The sequence below is a fragment of the Opisthorchis viverrini genome (assembly GCF_000715545.1).
Source record: "Opisthorchis viverrini unplaced genomic scaffold opera_v5_19, whole genome shotgun sequence".
NCBI classification, from domain to species: domain Eukaryota; kingdom Metazoa; phylum Platyhelminthes; class Trematoda; order Opisthorchiida; family Opisthorchiidae; genus Opisthorchis; species Opisthorchis viverrini.
Genome location: NW_008751675.1, coordinates 1995852 through 2010176, shown reverse-complemented (window position 1 = coordinate 2010176; position 14325 = coordinate 1995852). Strand labels below are relative to the sequence as shown.

The window sequence follows — 14325 nt, the reverse complement described above, 5'->3', positions numbered from 1 at the left end:
GTGAGGATCACGCGGTCCCCATCCTGGAAGGCGAGTAGCACCGACAGCTGTATTCAGTGCTTAAAAGCTTTAGCTCCCTGGAACCACCAACATCTCAGTCTCCTTCAACGAGCGTCTGAAAGGATCAAACCAGAAATTTTCCACCAGTCACTTATTTGTCTCCGTTTCATCTACTTAGATGACCATCATTTTCAGAGAATGTCAGTGAATCCCTTTTTTCTCGTCAAGACTCACCCGACTGATATTGATAGTTAGTAGTTGTTGGTTGTAGTAACTGTCGTTGTCAGTTGCTCACTAGTTGCTTAGACCAAGACCAACCTTTGTCACCATGCCCTTTCAGAGATTTTTGTGGAAATTATGGGACAAATCCAGTCAAAAGTTCTTTCTGAGAGGGTACTCCATGAAAATGTGACGAAGTCCACAAAGCTACTCTGCTTCGTGTGTCTAGAAACAGATGTTTATTTACCCAGCAGGTAATTGACACAGACACAACCTACACATCCTACATTAACGTAAATAGATTTATATGGTCCAGTAGTCACCGAACTTGTCCTCAATGAGTTCCAACGCCTCCACCGCTAAATTCCGAAAAGTTTACAGAGCTGACGTGACGTTAAATGGCATTGAAAAAGTTACTGTTCTATATTGTTAGACACGGTAATTACGTCACGAATGTGTATTTTAACATCCCCAGCCAAACAACGCTGATCTATTGGAGCTAATCATGTGAACCTGAAGGTGTAGACAGCTTTGGTACCACCAGTCGGTGACAAGTGCCACAAGTAATCCCCGATGCGATCAGAAGGAATAGAACATCTAGTGTAATATTCTCTTTAGTTCATTACTACACCGCACATCAGTTTGCATATCGGACAAATCAATCTGAGGAAATGATTGGTTTGCATTCCCAGCGGATGGTCGTCAGGATATGCAACGGACCATGTTCAGGAAAACCAGGACGCCCAAGTTTAACTCACACAGGTTGAAGTGATAAATATCTAGTCCCTTCTGAGGGTACGCGGCCAGCCGTGGTCAGCCGTCTGATCCAAGGAGTCGTCTACTCGTGGTCCTAAATTCAAAACAAGTCCAAAGGGACCCGTCCTGGACTTCTCTTCATCTAAGGGAGACACTTGTTTCTGGCTTATTCTAGCAACGCCATGCTTCTGTCTGTTGGCACACAGACCTGGCGTTCCACGACCCGACTCACCTTGTGTTTTGCTAATTTAAAAACTGTAATGGAGATGCCCTGATGGACTTATGTGATGGTTCGCACACCTTCCTTCCTAACCTACTTTGGTCAGTCGAGCATAGATGTTGTGACTTGCTGAACGGTAGTGCAACTCTGTATCCCCTTGGAGCTCATCAGGTAGGCGAAATCCCCGAGTTTCTGTCAACCGGAATTTCTACTTGACCATCGCAGTATACATCAGCGGAGTTACACACTCAGTTGCAAATTGACTTGAGAGAATCATCTGGAAATTAGCTGAACCACACAGAGTAAGCTTCAACTTAATGTGCTATGCCTTCGTTTGGCCCGTGTCCTGCACGTGACACGTCCGTCCAAATGATGTGATGTTCGGTTATTAGGGACGGCTGGCCTCCGTACAATAGGACTATGCAGTGAAGCTAACTCAATGAGACCAGATTTTAACTTGCGTGTATCTCGTCAGAATGGGTGGTCTAGCTGTCTTGGAGCACCTTGAAATACCAGAAAAAATCGAGAAGCGCGCTGGCAAACCGTTATCGCGCGAGGGAGGGCAGATAGACCCAACGACATGGGGGTAAGTTTGAATGAGGGAAATACGAACATACGAACCGTTTAAGAATTGGACGTGTTGATACTTGTGCACGTATTTACTGCTGAGATGATAGACACATGCGTGCCAGAGAGGAAACGGAAGAAAACCACTGTGGCATCAAGGTAGAAGTAATTTGCCACTCTTGGAAAATTTTCACCTTTGAAACTTGCTCTCTACGAAATGGGTCATGTGTTGCCCCGAGCAATTAGCGAAACCTCATTATATTTGGCACATAACCGGGTATACCTGTGTCCTTATAACGTCCACGGACCGGTAACTGGACCGTTCTGGGAATCGTCGGACAATTAATTATGCCGCTTTTGTTGACATGCATAAGTCTCACTTCGGTCTCTTGGAAAGAGTACAGAACTGTCCTCTAAATGGACCCAATGACGCTTAAATCTCATCAAATTGCATTAAATCTGTCCACACTGCCATCGACCGTATAATATATGGTCGTATTAATGACGTTTCATTTCCCATAGATTTTTGTTGATGAGACCTGAAGCAGTAGCTCTGACAATATAGTTTCGGACACGTTCCGACAGGATTTTGTCCTCAGAATTCCAGACCATCTACAAAAGAGCCGCATTTTCTCTTTCGGTGACTAGATTTGTGCCCAAATTTTATTCATTAATCTGATGAATTCAGCGAACTCTTCACAAGGCCTATTCAGAGATTTTACAGGCTTCCAGAAAAATCATGAAGTTTGTCTGAAAGCCCGGTTGCATTCAAGTGACACATTCAATCTCTTCAAGCTGGTATGTTTGTCCTCCACAGTTCCAGGGTTAACCAGAGGTTTTGAGATGTTCACTGAAGAGAATATGGGCTCCCTGGAAGAAAACTGACCAAAATCAGACACCTGTGTTTTGTTTTCTGTTCCAGTAACGTCATCCTCATTGATATTTACCGTCGGTAGGTAAAGTAACTCATTCTGGGAATGCTGCGGGAACTCCGAACCGTAATTCAAGTGGACCTGAACGACTGAGTCAAAAACTTATTTTTCAAACACTGGGATCTGTGTTACTGATTCTTAGGTGTTGGTCTTAAGTTTTGAGTTCCTTTGAATATACTCCTTAGTTGACCTTCAGTTATTTGTCTCACCTACAAGTTGCTGACCCTCGAAGTGATTTGGACACAAATATTAAGCACACTTGGTTCTTGGCTCTTCGTATCTTGAAGTTCAAAATGATACTCCTCGGAGAATTTGTTTTTGCTTTCAACGGATGATGACCACCTACAGGAATCACTGTCTGTTCACATTAGTCGTTTTTACCAGAGGCTTGATTAACACAAGTGTATGCGTGGTGCAACGCAGAGATACCGTTTGGCAAAATGTCACATGAAATGAATTGTGATGATTCACAAGATGGATTCGGTGAAAACTTTGGCATGCAGCCTATCTATCCAAGCAAGAAATAAGATTCAATCGATCATCAATCAAGCAATGTTCCAGCCATTTCCGGATATAGCTTTTGGGGTGATTCGTTTCAGTCGATCGATTTCTCGTGGATTTAATAATGGTCTGTTTCTCACACCAGTTCACACACTCTGCCAGGTGTACAACGCAACATACTCCTTAGTTGACCTTCAGTTATTTGTCTCACCTACAAGTTGCTGACCCTCGAAGTGATTTGGACACAAATATTAAGCACACTTGGTTCTTGGCTCTTCGTATCTTGAAGTTCAAAATGATACTCCTCGGAGAATTTGTTTTTGCTTTCAACGGATGATGACCACCTACAGGAATCACTGTCTGTTCACATTAGTCGTTTTTACCAGAGGCTTGATTAACACAAGTGTATGCGTGGTGCAACGCAGAGATACCGTTTGGCAAAATGTCACATGAAATGAATTGTGATGATTCACAAGATGGATTCGGTGAAAACTTTGGCATGCAGCCTATCTATCCAAGCAAGAAATAAGATTCAATCGATCATCAATCAAGCAATGTTCCAGCCATTTCCGGATATAGCTTTTGGGGTGATTCGTTTCAGTCGATCGATTTCTCGTGGATTTAATAATGGTCTGTTTCTCACACCAGTTCACACACTCTGCCAGGTGTAAGAGCAACGCAACATGTACAGACGACCCACAATCCTGGTGTTCCTTGACTTCACGGGTGCGTTCGATTCTGTTGATCGGCCAGCTCTGTTAACTACAACAGGGTATGCCCCAGAAGTTTGTAAACGCAATCCGATCCCTATATTCACATTCTTCTGGGCGGGTGAGCGTGTATGATAAGTTCTCCAAAAGCTTCCCAACAAAAGTGGTTTCAGACAAGGATGTCCACTTTCTCCATTCTTTTTTAACTTTGTCATCGATAAAATAATGAGGCAAACACTGAACGGTTTTCAAAACCCCGGTGTCCAAATTGTTGCTGGCAAGAGCCTTGTCGATTAGGAGTACGCAGATGACATCACTCCCATCTTTGAAGACCAAAGCGAAGCACAAGCCCTGTTGAATAAACTGACCACCATCATACCATCTTTTGGCATGCGCCTTGCACTTTCAAAGTGCTTCAGAACGTGCCATCTCCGAACATATCCCTTGCAATTCAAGGAGAACCACTGGAGATTGTGAAAAACTTTACATACCTCGGTACTTGTATTAGCTCTGACGGAAGTGTCTAATGAAGTCAATACAACAATCACAAAGGCTCGAATCACGTCACTTATGGCGTCAAAATGGCATCTCACTGGATCTTAAGGGTCATGTGTACCAGGCTACAGTAAGGGCTGCGTTGCTGTATGGGTGCGAAACATGGGCTCTGCGGAGAGATGATGTGAGGCGTCCTCAGGTTTTTGACCACCGATGCCTCAGAAGCGTGGCTGGTTGTGGATGGCGTCAGCGTGTCAGTAACGAGGCGATTAGAAAACGGGTATTTGGTTGTTCTGCAGGCACCTCAATCCGGGAAAACATCCAGCATCGGTCATGTGCTACGCATGCCAAAACACCGTCTACCGAGACGAGTGTTGTTCTCCGTGCCTCCTTCAGGATGGCGCAAACCGCTAGGTGGGCAGCACATGACTTGGCAGAAAAACGTCGAAGAGATCATGAAGAGTTTGGGTGTTGTTGGTGTTGTACGCCTTCCAGGTGGGTCCCCGTGACTCGGTCTGTGCTTGGCTGGAGACGTTGCAAGAAACGGCGGCTAATCGATGTCAGTGGCGTTCGTGCTGTCAGTTTCTTTCCAGATTGTCTGATTGAACGGTTGGGGGTGTAGGCACCTCGGTATGCTTGACATAGGCCAGCACTAGGTCCCCTCCCTCTGATGATGATGATGATGATGATGATGATGATGATGATGATGTTGATGAATAAAACGTCCAGACCATGGATATCGCATTCTTTGATGTCAAGCAATTCTAAGCCAAGAAAGAGGCTCACACCCACACAGTACGCGATATAGATTTCACTAATTGACTCCTTCCAGAAGACGAGCCCGTCACTGGCATACTTTTGGGTCCAACATCTGTTTTCGGACCGGAGTGTGTTGTTCGAGCTTAAACGATGTTATGCTAGGGTTTATTCGGCCAAAATCCCAGCAAGCTACGTTGATTAATTGAAATATGCAGCTAGTCAAACAGTCCCTAGGTTTTGGCACGGATAAATCGTTTAAACAAGCAGTATTGGATGGGCGTTTTGGGATTTATGAAACTTCATCACATGAACGGTTCGAGGTGCTAAAGACTGTTGGAAAAATGCGCAGACGTGTTGCCTAATGTACATAAGAAACCCATTCTCAGGCGCTTAACACGCAGACAAGAAAAGCAGAATACCCTAGATAGGGTTGGAAGTGAAATCTGCGAGGGTCTCTATCGGTAAATTGTTTTGTTCGGTGGTTTATGAGATTCCCCCTTGTTTTGCGTCAAACTACTGTGATGTGTGTCCCGGCTGTTTGGCAGAACATTAGGTGTTTGCGTATTTGAATTCTTATGGGCGGTGTCCACCTTTTGGAGCTGGATGGAAGGGCTTCGTTCAAACAATGATGTCAAAAAATGAAGGACTACTGTGTGCCAATTAGTTCGGTTGGTACGAATAGATTGAATGGATCTATGCGTCTCGTGCCCCCTTTTAAACTGCGTTCCAGCACCAAGCAGAGGGTTTTCTCTTCATGGGATTCGGCCTTTTACGTGTCTTCCAGAATCTGTCAATCAGCGGCTTTTTCCAGACGCCAGTGAAACGGTTAATTTTCGGCAAGACAGTCCCTTCTTTGTTGAAAGAACGTTCCTCATTGTGGAATGATTATCTTGCACGGCTCTTTATGTCTCCTTTACACTTGGTTCATCTGTTCAAACTACACTCGTTATTCTGATATGTTCTGCCCTTAAGACCATAACCTAGACTTAAATTCAGGCTCGGAAATTATCCAGGAAGGTCTCAGTAAGCACAGTTTTTGACTTGCTCGTGTTTCTTTGCTGTGGAATGGCTTGAAAAGCTTCACTGTTCAATGTCACGCATGTTCTCCTCGAAATTCAGCCTCGTTGATCAAGTTAGAGAAGGATGCAGCCACTGTCGTGCACTACCACAGGGCCTAGTAAAGACAGCCTCGAATTAGTTCCAAAAGAACCTCCCGTCTACGGTATTGTTTGACTGAATGTACTACACAAAGACCGTTTAATGTTTCGTTTGGTACAATATTAGAGAAATGGCAACAGATTTCTTTCGCAGAATACACTACTGAAAACGTTTCTGGGAACTCTTCGACGGTGCACTTTTCGTTTACCTGATAATTCTACAAAGAGGCGAAATCAACCATGAACTGTCGTAAATCTTTCAGCGAACTTATGAGTTACGTGTTCCATCAAGAACCGTAACATGTTCGGCCAGTTAAGAGCGACCTGTCTAAACGCGCCCTAAATGATCCTGTGCCGTAGCCTTGTCTGTTCACAAACAAATCGACTGTGGGAACCGGAATGGCGGTACAAACCTGCGTCGATGGACACGGATCTACCAGGATAACAGCCTTAGTCACGTGTCCCTCGCCCAATGTAACCAGTCAAGCAAACGATGAAAGATTTGACGCTATGATAATCAAATTTGACAGATACGTACTTCCCCTATCGAGTGGTTTCGGGTGCCTGAAGATCACACACCGTGACTGACATGAAGATCGCTACGCAACCTGATCATAACGCTATGATTTTCTTGCTATTCGTCGGCTGAACTCGCCGAATTCGAACAATATAGCTAGGCTGACTGACGAGTCGAATGATCGTACGGCTCCCCATGAGGTGACAAGAGATGATCTCTGCTTGACCTACTGGTAAAATTTCGCACTGTAAATGTTGTTAGTAGTAGAGAAACTCCACTGTCTTTGTGGAGCTCCAGTCAATTCGCTACGAGAGCTAACACATGCACTCAGACGATAAGCTATGTGGTCACGTGCCTCGCCCACATGAAACAAATAAAAAACGGATTCATATAAACCCACCAATCAGCGTTTTCGTTCTAAAAAAAACCTAACCCTTCTCATCCTGATTGGCACTGGTTTGCCTTGCACGTTTATTGATGGAAAATTATCATGGATCGCTTCCTAGCTCGAGGGCCCAGAACTAAGATGGAAGAAAATCGATGCACAATGCACCAGCTAACTGCTTCAACAACATCCGAACATTCGCAGCTATCGATCAGGTTACAAAAATGCACAGTTCAAATGCTTTTTGAGCAGTGCAACGAACTCAATAGTGCTAGTTGTTAGAGTACACATTACTGAAGTCCTTTTGTGTTAGTGAGAGGTGAATACACGTCATCATAAGGATATCTGGTTCAAGTTCAAAACTAATCTGATGTATCTATCTTATCTGGAAAGCAGCACACCATGACTCCATTAGTATCAGGAACTGATGGGTCTGTCCATACAGTCAGTCAGATAAACGAGAGATATGGTAGGAATCATTATCACCTTCAGGTGTAAAAACCGCGATGGTTATGGCTGGTGAGCTGAAAACTTCATCAGTTAGCCTTATAATCTAATCTGAAGCACCCTGGATGAATGAACTAACTCACGGACAACTGAGGGTTAAACTGGAAGATTATAGCTGAAAAGCGAGGATCAACTTGCTACGGTGTCAGTCCTAAGACGGATCAACTTGTCTCGGATTGTTGTAAACTGCGAGAACCGTCGTTTATGTAACTATCACAGCGATTCTCGTGCGGTTCACTTCCCCGTGGATATTTCTGACTGAAAATTCATAGTAACTACCAAAGTAGTACAGGCATCATATGTCACCCTATCAGTTACTGTCCTTAAATCACGAAGAGATTAGCCTCTAAGAGCTGCAACTTTGTCTATGATAGCTTTTTCAAGCAGCCCTTTGACTTAAAAGCGATTTATTCTCAACGTAGTAGAGCAAACCTTCCGGGAATATTCCAACTCACGGGTGCTCTGTTGACCAATGAGATCCGTCTGATAAGTCAGTATAACTATAACATCTGGAAGGATGCATTTCCTAGTGTCATTGAAATAGAACTAATTCCGGCTTTACCAAACCATGCACGAATAAGTAGTTGTTGTATCTTGGGTGGCCGTCTATGGGTTACGCCTGCACTAAGCCTGCCAGTATATGCGATAGGGAGAAAACAGAGAACTGGGGACACGGCTGCATTGCTAGGACAAAACATACAGAGCGTCTGCATAAATATATAGGATGACTGAATGGCCAAATATGGTCGTTCACTTGTTCGCTCCGTACAGCCAATGGCGGTGTTCCGGTCGTGATCAATCTCAGGCCCACTACGCTGGTCGTATGCTGCTAAGCCGTGTTTGGTGGGCTCCGCCAGCGCACCTGCTTTCTGGACGTGTCGTAACTATGGTGACCTTGGGGATGCGTCACTCTGCACATGTACTTTTTCCATGTCTGGGTGCGTCCTGACAGTAGTAGGTGGACTTCGGTGGCCAAACTTCCTGTCTGAAGCCTTCAAACAACGAGCCTGATGCCGCTAGTTATCAACATCACTGTCTCAGGTGTTAGGACAGCTCCGTAAAAAGAGGCTATGCAAAATTTTGTTCTCTCTTGACTCATACAGGTCGTCGCATCGTGTGGATGGATTAGTTCCTCTATGTCAACTACTGATGCTTCAGGGTTTTTTTTCGAACACAATCTGTTCGCTTTATTCATGTACTTTTTTATCCGTGAGACTGTATGAATAAATTTCCGAAAACCTCCCTGTAAAAACCAGTATCTTACATCTCTTTCCAAGAAAGCGAGCAATAGAGGTCCTTCAAAACCTAGTGTTCAAAATAATGCTAGTGAGAACTTTGCTTAGCTGGAGCGTTTACGCGTTCGAAGACAAACGAAAGGCTTCCGATGAAAAATTAACCGCTCTACTACCTTATTTTTGCGAAAACCTTGCACCTACAAGATTTAGAAGCATGTTTCAGAATGTGCACTTTTTGAAGGTGCAGTTCTTATTCCAAGAATAAACAGTGGGGATTTTAGAGAGCCTTGCTCAACTCGGTAGGGTTTTCAACCCAGATTCAAGTGTGTCTGATGAGGCCGGTACACGAATTTAAATGGTTCAATTCCTGTCAGTCAGTTTGCTTTAGTTTTGGCGCCAAAAAAGAGCATCATGGAGTCTCGAGGATTGCATAAACAAAGCTGTAATATGAGTTATGTTGCGGTGTGGTTGTGCAGGATAGCCGCTACAATCTGAGATGTCCTCACATGTTCGACCACCAATGTCGGCCGGTAGGTGGTATGCGCAAATTTGTGATTAGAAAACGGGCGTTCATTTGGGTGGCAGGCAAGTTACTGGCCGAATCTCGACTGCAGTTACCTGGTTTTGTGCCAAACGAGGTGAGTGTCGGTCCATCCTAGGCACACAGGTTCCAGCTGCTAGTTTCGATTACCAGAGTCGAAGACATTTTCAGTTTGTTCGGAAAATGGGCAACTGCGCAGTGGAGGCGAAGGCTTTGATGCACGGGCGCCATTGACTGCTCAATCGGGCCATTTCTGCCAGTGTCATTAACCATTGGTGAGTTGACACCGGGGGTACCCATCCTCAGAGGCGGCACTTGCCTAGCCGACTAAGTTTACTGCTTAGTGCCTTCGTATTTCGTTGCCAGGTCATTTAATGTTCAGCTCTCAGGGTTGGACAAAAGAGCTCTAGGAGGCATACGGCCTTCTGACATGTGGAGTACGTGTCCTAAACAGCGTACCCTATGAAGCATGGGTAGTTCATCTATCGCGGAAGATTTCATCTTCCAAATACCATCTGGTATACCTCAAAATTCCTAATCTGATTTTCCCAGCAAACCTGACCAATGCTTCGGGGACATCGATGGTCAAACACTGACAGTATTCGTATGCCATTGGCGTGTAGAAGCCACATTTTTATCTATAAAGCAGTATGGATCACACCACTGCAGTGTGGACTCCTCCCTTAAACGATAGACTGACGTCACGTTGGCGCCACAGATATCGGAGGTTGGCAAAAGCTGCCCCGGCCTTTCCGATTCGAGAAATAATCTCATCTCCAGCCAGTCCACCGGAACTTATACAGTTGACCGGGTAAATAAATTTATGTAAAACGTCAATTGGCTCGCCTCCAGGTGTGGGTTTGATCCGACCCAGTCTTGTAGCAGTACTTTACACTTTGCAGCGATGAAGCGCATACCAAACCGTGCGGCTGAGTTATTTAGGTTAGCTCAAATGCTGTTGGAGCTGCTGATTCCTGTGGAAGACACACTGCTGAGGTCAGTGCAAGCTGTGGAGTTTAGCCGGTGCTTGTACTTTCGGAATCTGTCTGGATGGTCTAATGCGTCTGCCTGATTGACCATCACTGAATAGGTTCAGTCGCCTCTTGCCGCTCTCTTATTTTTTCCACTTTACTTTTTTCGAGGCAGATACGGGATGACTATCACTCGAGTGGACACATCTGTTAGCCCGAGGGTGCAGGCAGGTGCATTAGGCCTTTAGCAATATGGAAGTAGCTAAATTACTGCAGCTCGGACCGATGTTCGTTTGCCTACTCATCTAGAATACCTTGCTTCGGCTATTTTGTGTATATATGCACCCGTTAACAAAATTTCTATGGCTCACTTGCTCTCCACGCACGAACACTCTAATTTCGATACTTCAAAACAGAGGTTTTAGGGCTGACTGAGCGCTGCAAAAATATACCTACAAGCCTGCTAAATAGTGGTCTTTTTTTACACTAATCACTTGTTGTTCGGTATAATGATTTGTCAGCTGGTTGACTAATTGGAAACCATTCGGAAATGGTAACCTGATTTGGACTTCACGGCGCCTGCAAAAAATGATCTCGTAAGGCATTGTACTCTGGAAGAAGGCTATCTTACAGACCTTCGGCACACTAAGGCGAATAATTTTTCAATACATTTTGACCGGATTCGGCACCGCTCATATGGTTGGTGATAACTCAGGATAGCTCACTACCGAATGAGATGGGTAAACAGGACTCTCATGTGTACTCGCATAGCCATCCCACTACCGTTAATTCCTGTTTTTGGAGTATGCACTCATAGGAGCATTGTTCTCTCGTCTGTGCTGCGTTTATTGATGTTTTACTGCCATACGACGGATTATTAGAGAGCGCATGAGTGAAAACGGCCGTACAACGGAACTAGGGGACACTACCAGTGAAAGGAAGAAGGCCTTCGCTGCGGAGTTGTTTACTGGAAAATGCCAACTGACCAATTACAGACTATTGGACAGGAAAGCAAAACTCTCATACACATCTTGTTTACAAAAGCTGAATATCCACCTTCTCTTTGAACGCGTCTTCCTGAACTTTCCTGGATATTCATTGACTGTTACTCAAATCCGAGCAACTGCCGCAAAGCGACTCCGAAAGTTCCACAATAGATCTCCCTTTCCAAGGGATGCAAAGCGAATTTACAGGAAGAAAGCATACTACTCGCATGTCTTCCCCACAGTAGTATCACCGTTACACTAGTTCCTTGGGGCGTGTATATCAGTTGGCTGTTACCGTAGTGCACAGTTTCGAGTGGAAAACTCTAAACTCTGCCTGATAGGGTGTATATGATAAAACCTGCCAAACATTTCATCCAGTCCATATTCCGACGCAGATCTCTCAGTTTTGAATGCGGTATCAGCTGACGATCAGTAAATTTGTGGAGAAAATGTTAACGCAACGCAGTATTTTATCGCTCCGACCCTTCTATCACTCTTACCAATCTTATCAGTCCTGACAACCTGATGTAATGAAATTTGATTCGTGGCTTTTCAGGAAGGTCAACTTTACATGGTACAGTTCAAACGCACCTTCAGAAAGCATGACATTTCATTGGTTTTTTTATCGTGTATCGAAGTGTCGTAGTGAATGTCTGGAGGTGTAGGAACCTCCGAATGATTGTGGTAAGCTAGCACTAAGTCCCTTCCACGTCCACCTTCATTCCTTTCTTCACAATAAGGCTTTCAAATACATCATGGTTGTAAGGCAGTGAAGCATCGGTGTTGAACACTGATGTCCTGCTGTCGATGATGATGATGAGCGTTGATTTGCCCATGTGCAGTTGCCGATCTTCCCCCACGGCACATACCATATGACGCCCAAAAATTTATCTTTGGGTTCAATATATCACACCGTTACTTGTTTGGGAAGGAAATTTATTTTGAAACCTTAATTTGTTTCACACAGGCTGTTTTTTCATGTTTCTTTGGGACTGCCTTGAAGGCTTATTTGTTTGTCTTGAAATATTCGGTTATCAAAGTGTCACGAGTAAACTTGATTGAAGGTTGGCTTACAAGAAATATCGGGTTTTCGCTTGAAGCAACAAGATCCCCTTATTTTCTACATTGCAGTTAAAGTACAACAGGAATCCAACTGGAACCCAACTTCTGCAGTGAACACCTGTAAAATATGGTCTCCTGAGATCCACTATCCCACTCCACCCGTGAAGATCAGTTCTCACGAGGAAATCTACCCACTGCGTTACGTGTTCTATGTAGAAGACAAACCAAATTGTGTCAGAGCGTTTGCTAACGGGAAGAAAGTGTCTATGATTGCACGTGACACCCACTGTCGTGTTTATTTCCACGCTCAGTACAGAAGATTTGTGCCGTTTGGTCAAAGTCCGAATTCAGCTGAGCAGAACAGCGTAGCTGAACCCACGCTCTACTATCAAGGCAAGCGTGTTCGACCCGTTACAGTGGCCGCACGCAATATCACCGAGTTGCGACGGTTCCTTGAAATATTGGATGTTCATTATCCGGAATTCGGCGCAAGCGCCTTCCTCGCAGATCAGCTGATACTGGCCGACTCAGCTCACGACAAAACCAAGCACGTTTAGCATACGAGATAAACATGTCTGTTGTTGGCATGCAAAAGTCCAACTTCCCCTCGTATACACATCACCTGCTCTTTATAGGAAAAATTAAGGAAGTAAAAGGCCTGACACACTCGTTTCTTGCTACCGAAGTTGATTGGAGGTAGATAGGGCGGAGAAACAGGATAAGATCAACTACAGAACCATTTAGTAGCTGCAACATAAACCAGAGAAATTTTTAACCATGTTATACTCTCAGCTCCTTACGTAGTATCCGAGTGATTTGCTGCAAGCACTTCTTTAACTCAGTCGGCTTTAAGGTTGTCACCGACATCATCATCATCATGATCATGATCATCATCATCATCGTGAAGATGACAGGTGATAAGTATCTTTGGGATTCTGCGCTTACAATTCCCAGAAGTTTGTCTTGAAGGGAAGGATGGTGAAAAGCAGAGCCGGAAGATGATGAGTGATGACCAAACTTCATGTGAACACCCAACAGAAACAAAAACTCGTTTTCATTCCGCACGATGTGCACGACCAAATTTCAGTCAGGACATAAAGGCAAGACAGAAGCACATAGTGGGGACACACAAGGTTTATCGATTAGTATTGGCGAGGGCTGTGAGACACCAACAGAAACTCAGCTTGGGTTAGTTTATCGAGGCGAAGTTATAACTTTGAGGTTCTACAACGGGGTGTAGCTAGAGTTGCTGCCCTAGATGTTTGCATGCAAATCTTTTCTCAGTCGGAAACGATACTGCTGGAAGTGCAAAAAATTGCCAAGATGGTAATTGACAAATCATTTAGTTTACCCAGTCATTTGATCGATCGATCGGTCTTTCGGTCGGTTGGTTGGTCGAGCGGTCGATCGATCAACCAATCAAACGTTCAGTCAGTTCATCAGTTCTGTAGTCATTCAACCAGTCAGCTTTTTGCCCCAAATTCCTTGCTACTTTTCAAAAGTATTGGTGAAAAACGATGTGCTTCATTAGAAAGCAGTTTTCACAATGGTGCTGAGAACTGTCAAACTTGGGGGTCTGTCCGGGCTGTGCAAGTTGCATTCCTTTGATTGTATCACGTAGATCGATCGATTGGGCTGACCCTAAAACATTCTTGAGAAAGGATTTTACAATAAAATCGATCCGATCAATCAACTAGTTTAGCACATTGCGGCCATAATTTGGGAAAATTCATTAAGGAGGAAGGGGAAATACATAGAAAACAAAGAGGCGTATTTACAAATGACTCGACTGACTGAAACCACTG

General features: G+C 44.4%; 1 protein-coding gene across 1 annotated transcript in view; it reads left to right on the top strand.

The window, feature by feature from the left end:
• T265_12861 (hypothetical protein) overlaps positions 1–13176 on the top strand; it is a gene marked incomplete at both ends in the record, with an annotated part of 20312 nt that extends 7136 nt beyond the window's left edge. The window contains 2 exons of the mRNA XM_009165896.1: positions 4600–4895; positions 12590–13176. Coding sequence (XP_009164160.1) covers positions 4600–4895; positions 12590–13077 — 784 coding nt within the window. The remainder of the gene's footprint in view (positions 1–4599; positions 4896–12589) is intronic.
• Between the last annotated feature and the right edge of the window lie 1149 nt (positions 13177–14325).